The 6,000-nt window shown below is 45.8% G+C and overlaps 1 protein-coding gene across 2 annotated transcripts in view; it reads right to left on the bottom strand.

Moving 5' to 3' along the window:
* Positions 1-1,895: 1,895 nt before the first annotated feature.
* Positions 1,896-6,000, bottom strand: part of BUB3 (BUB3 mitotic checkpoint protein) — a 154,506-nt gene continuing 150,401 nt past the window's right edge. For both annotated transcript variants that reach the window (XM_086922995.1, XM_086922994.1), the window contains exon 7: positions 1,896-4,422. In XM_086922995.1, coding sequence (XP_086779121.1) covers positions 4,202-4,422 — 221 coding nt within the window. In that variant the 3' untranslated portion in view covers positions 1,896-4,201. The remainder of the gene's footprint in view (positions 4,423-6,000) is intronic.

Here is a 6,000-nt window from a genome sequence, read left to right as displayed (position 1 = left end):
CAAGTCCTGTTATGCTGCGCTGCCGCGGCTCCCGCCCAGCGAGAAAACGGCGCCTCACGGGAACAGACGAGCAGCGGCTGCCCTCCCTCGGCGGCGCCGGTGCTCCGCTACCTCCACGAAGCGCTGTGCGGATGTGGGTCCTCACGTGAATCGATGGGTTGCAGTGGGAAGGTGCTGTAGCTGCCCGCATGCCCCAGCCCAGCCGGAGCGCTGATGCCCGCCGCCAAGTGGCATATGTTTCAATCACTCGCGCCAGGAGCCCACACAGTGGGCGGAAGCCAGCGATACCCTCAATGCAACGCACAATGCACTCCGCCGTCTAGGGGATGATGGTGCATGAGTTTATATTGGCACTCCTCCCTCTGCGCTCCGCTTCACTGATGTTCCACTACAGCCGCGATGCTTGCTTACCGCCGGGTTAAACAGCCACAGTCCGCGTTGCGACCATGGGCGCCGCCATCTTGTGGATCATCGGCCAGAAGCCCTTAAAGGGGCCGTTCGCGAATGCCTCCCAACATCCACTGGACACCCAGCAGTTGTACACCCATGAGTTCCGTGACCCCGCGATTGGCAGTCGCAACGCACCTCAGGTTTAGGCGCTGGGGCCAAAGGGTTCTCCGTGATTCTTGGCTCCGCAGATGACCGCGGCGCCCGCCGCCATCTTGACACCTCGCGCTGGTCACTCAAATGTTCGCCGCTGTTTTATAGCGACAGAACGCTATTTAGACTCCTGCATTCGTCGTTGTCAGGGCCAGAGGCATTCATAACCCCTAATCTGTGATTTCCGACATCGGTGGGGGCCAGGACAGACCGCTCAAGCCATGTTTATCGAGTCGTCCGGCGGAGCTGTGTAGTCACCCAGCCATTCCACCGTGCGCCCCCTAGCGCCTCCTGCATGCCAGCCTTGGACCCTGGGGCGGCGGGCATCTCAGCCTCCCTCAAGAACTGCTCGATTTCTCGCTGGGGGGTGACAGGCTAACGATAAAAGATGCCTTGGCCGTAGCCACAAAAGGAACATTAGAATAATGCAGTTGGCGAGGCTGGGCAGAAATGCCCAGAGAGAAATTGGTAGGCCTAAGCTCCTTGAAGCGTTCAAGGGCAGAGTCAGCCTTGTTACCAAAGAGACGATTCACATTGAATGGCAGGTCCATCAGGGAGGCCTTAACATCGCCAGAGAACCCAGTCAATCATAACCACACATTGCGACAAATGGTAACATTGCTGCCTACAGCTTATCCAACGGAGTCTGTGGTGTCCAAGTCACAACGAATTGTGAACTTGGCCAAATCACAACCAGCTTGGATCAACTGAGAAAGCACATGGTAAATAACTTTCAATACACTGGGGAGGACTTGTGCCACTGAGCCCTAGAGGGTATGAGTAACAGCCTGACAAACAGGAGGCGTTAATTTATTGCAGGGCCAGACTGGCCTATCAGAAGAGGTGTTTTACGGAGGTCACCCTTAATTTTGATTCTGTCAGGGGGAGTAGTAGTAACAATTTTGGGGCTGGTGAAAGCCTGCATCCCGAAGCTCTGAAGGGTGAATTGCCTACAACTCTAGGAATTAGGAGCAAGCGTATAGATACATTTAATGTATATGTGGTCACTAGTGCATCGAATACCTCCTCTGAACCGCTCTTTGGAGACCGGATACCCAACATTCAAGCAGAACAATAATTCATCTCTGAATTGAAACATCAGGACTCATGGTGGGTTCAGAATCCATAAAAGGTGATGTTCGCATATAGATGCACATAATGCCAGCTCAATGAAATTTACAGGTTTGGGAAGAAAACTGCAGCGACTATGGAGCCATATTTCAAGCATTTGCCAGTTATTCTGCATAGTTACATCAGGACTGATCAAAAGAACCTTCAATGAAGATACCAGATAATTTGAAACACAAGGTCATGTATTTAATCAAAACTGTACATTATAAAATGTCACATACAGACAGACATAGGCAGAGTCGTCTTACCGGTTCACAAACTACTGAAAGAAGAGTAAAAAAAAAGCAACAGAAGTGTTCCACACAAAAGAAAAACAAATGGCTGAACAAATAGAAAAATATATATAGAATCAGACAGAAAAGTTATCATACCTCATACTGGAATTCTATAACCCACTAGTTCATACTTGTAAAAGAACTTGGTAAGACTATAATTTATTGGTGTAAGTGGTGGTGGAAGGTTGCCAGCATTTGCAGTATTAACTGACACCCTGACCCTCAATTATGGCCTGAACCCCAACATATCAAAATAAAAAGCTCAGAATCAGAAGTTGCAGGCACTTCTACACATCTGGGGTATCCAAAATAATATGCTTACAAATAAAATGTTGTGATGTTACTTAGTAAATGTTTTACAAACTAGGGTAACATCAGTGTGGGCCTCACACTACACTTACGTGGCTATCTCACTTGGAGGTCTCTGGCCACAGAATGGATACTAGAAGGTAGTCACACTCAGCAATAAAGTAGATCAGTGACCTTAAGAGGATTCCCTGGCAGACATTACTGAAACTAGAGTGTAGGCTACCAGAGAACGGAACATTTCAGTGGGCACAAGGGAGAATGCATAGGCCAAGAAACCTGGTTAATGTTGCAAAAATTAATTTACAAATAGAAACAGATCCAAATAGCTGCCTGCCTAAATACATTGCAATTAGCAGGCAATTATTCTCCGAAGCCACAGCCTGCTCGGTCTTCACACAGCCCATTAAAAGCTCCCACAATCTGCCCTTCTGGGATCAATTGTTTGTTAATAAATAATTGTTTGCAGTGGTGAAATGGTATCAGCCGGTTTTCTGATTAGTTTTCATTCAGTAACCTAATAAAACTGTAACCCAATCGGCTTCCAGCGAGTCCATACCCACCCTTACTCTGCTCGTCAGTCCAGGAAATAGCAAGCCATCTGCTTCAAAAGGAAGCGAGGCCAAGAGGAAGCGCAGTCTAATTGCGCATTAACCTTCTCATAAGGAGGCAACTTAGAGTTTCAGTAGAATCGGTCAGAGCCCGAGGTACACAATTGTGCAGTTCCAACTTCTGCGGGATACATATTGATGCTGAAAACTGCATTTCTCGGCCACTGGGGTTGGTTGAAAGTGCAGTGGGTGGAAACATAAAACACTGAAGTGAGATCTCAGACAACAGGATGAAGGGGGTGGGTTGTAATTACTGAATGAAAGCTGGTCTGGTAGTGCATGGACCACAGTGTGCTGCTGTGTGATTCTCAGTGTACACACACAGAGCAATAGAGCCACTCCATCAGAAAGGCAGAATTTGAATACCCAACTCAAAGCGGGCATTACACAAAAATCTGGGTAGCAAATAACTGTGCTTTGGAAGCTTATGTGGTATGCTAGAACACTTCAAGCACAAGGGGGCGACGAGTGGAGGGTTTCAAGAATCAAAAGGTTTAGTGCATTTGAAGGCATTTTATATAAACAGGAATGTAATAGCATAAAGCCATAGGGGGCTCATAGAGGCCCATTAACAATCTGCTCAAATGACACGACTTTCTTGCACAATAAGCACTGGGAATTTGTTCCATGGCAGTGAAAAACAAAAATCAAAAAAAGATTCTAAGACTCAGACCACAAAACTATGTAGGAGAGGAACAAAATGTTCTCTGCACTAAGGACTTTCGAGAAAGCGAAATATTTGAATCAACATCTCTTTTTCTGGCACTTGGCTCAGTGGAGGAAGAGTGGTGAAGGATTTTAAAAACCTAAACCTAAAAACTAAAAGTGAGGAAAAAAAAAGTGAACATGTGCTTGAGACAAACGAGTCAGAAACACTATTGACAGTAAAGTAAGGTCAGTGGGGAATTAGGAGTAACAGAAAAAAGTCAACCCCCACTTCCTAATTTGCTCCCCTGCTAAAACATTCTGCAAATCAGTTGGTTGGCTTTGCTGTGGTATTTAAGAACTGGTCACCAAGCTTCGATAAGAGAGGACACTTTCCAGACTGATGCTGAAACACCAAATGCCGCAGGCAAACATCAACACATTAAAAATGCACACTCTTCTTCAACATATCAAGTAGAATTGAAATCCACCAACGTCCAACTGTATACTGAATGGCTAGGAGAGTCATAATGGTGTGGGATGTCAAACAAACGCACCAAAATCTGCCAGCACAGCCTCCTCTTAAAGTTAAGGAGTTCTCGAGGATGAGCTGGTAACAGTTTTGCGGTAACTTCATTTGGGCTTGGTCTCTGCATCAGTCACTTGGCGAATGTAAATTGCATCTTCTGGGTGATCAACGTCATCCATCTCGAACATGTAGGAGGCAGCAATGGCCAGTGTGGTTCCATCATTGCTGAAAGCAAGTGAGGCGATGCTGGTAGGATAGCGATGGAACTGACACAGTCGCTTCTTATTAAAGGGATCCCAGATGTTAACAAACCCATCAGAACCACCTGCCAGAGAAAGATCACATATCATTAGGTTTAAACTCGACACACATTAACAAGTATAGAGATGCCATTACTTACTGCTTGTAATTTAATATTTTAAACTTGGCTCCATTATATGACAAATGCAGTGATAGATCACACACACACACACACACACACACACACACACAGTGAAGCTCTGGTAGTGCAGGGGGACAAGCCTGGTCACTGCTGTTTCAAAGAGGCCAGTTTTGATTTTTCCAGAACTGGCCTGTTTTTCAATGAAACATTTCGCAAGGCCACTGTGTACGCTGTTTTTTCCCTTCAATCAGTATAGCACAGAGCCCTGCTGACCAGATAGCACACCCAAAGTGGATCCCCAAACATATGGAGGGAGCCCTCTGACCAGGCTAGCGGTAGACTCAAGGTCGCTAGTAGCTGTAATCCTAGTTTATTTATTTGAAGAATTTTATATAGCGCTGCCTAGACCCGGCGGTATCAGAGCACTTTACATGAGGATCAGTGAGTTACAAGTTACATCTGTTGCAAGAGCATAGTTACCAGCGTAAACCCCTTCACTTGCTGAAGTGACTTGATTTGAACATATCAGTAGACCAGTGTGGTAATCCTTTATGAAGCTTTATGTTGAACCCTAATAAGAGCCCAGAACTGGATGACCTGATCATTTATATATTGGACAGACCATCTCCATAGCTGATATTCCACTAGTTTTCCCTCACTAGACCAAGACAACAACAAATTAACCAAACCCATTTCTATTCGACCCTTTTGTTATCTTGAGGGCTATAAACAGCATATCTACACTATCGTACTAAATGGTACAATCTTAACTTCGGAATGGGATATTGTACATTCAGTTTTTCTCTAATTCCACTGGAAACTGATACTTCAACATATTGTACTGTAACGTTCTAATATGGTCACTGACAGTCCAAAACAAATACTGACATGTAAAATGCTCTTAACCGCTCTCTGGCGGTCAATCACTCCTGTATGTACCGGATTGGTCGTCACAGGTAGCATCAATGTAACACAAGGGGTTATCGTGTTGTAGATACCAGTCGTAAGCACATTACAAGTGGCGCACAAGGTGCCAGTCCCCCCTGCCATACTGCCAAGTGGACATGCCATTCTCTGCATAGTTAAGTCCTCCACCATCAAGCACATATAGGAGGCAATTTAGGGAATTCAGTGTCATCCCAGACAGGCAACTGCTTTGACAGAGAACAAAGTACCAAAACATTTTTTTCAGTCTTTAGCAAAGCTGGTTGCAGACCTGCCCAACAAACTACTGCTGCCTGGCGTGTCTGGCTTGTCACTTTCTGAATCCACATGATGTGACCATCTGGTCCTCTCTCTTGTCCTATGTTGGAAGCGGTATGTACATTTCTGTTAGTCTACCCAGGAACCCTATAGTTATCCCCTTGATGCACACATTTCTGGGAAAAATTGGTGCTTACCTCCACCGCTCCTTTGTGGTGCAGTTCTATAACCATTTGCTGAACTCTGATTTACATTGCACACCCTTGGTCCTGGATCCATGGCAAGTGCCTTCTGAACTGGATAGGAAGTGACCCTACG

Source organism: Lissotriton vulgaris, chromosome 5, assembly GCF_964263255.1.
Source record: "Lissotriton vulgaris chromosome 5, aLisVul1.2, whole genome shotgun sequence".
Lineage (NCBI taxonomy): Eukaryota > Metazoa > Chordata > Amphibia > Caudata > Salamandridae > Lissotriton > Lissotriton vulgaris.
Note: the sequence above shows the minus strand (reverse complement) of the source record. Positions and strands in the feature narration are given on the sequence as shown.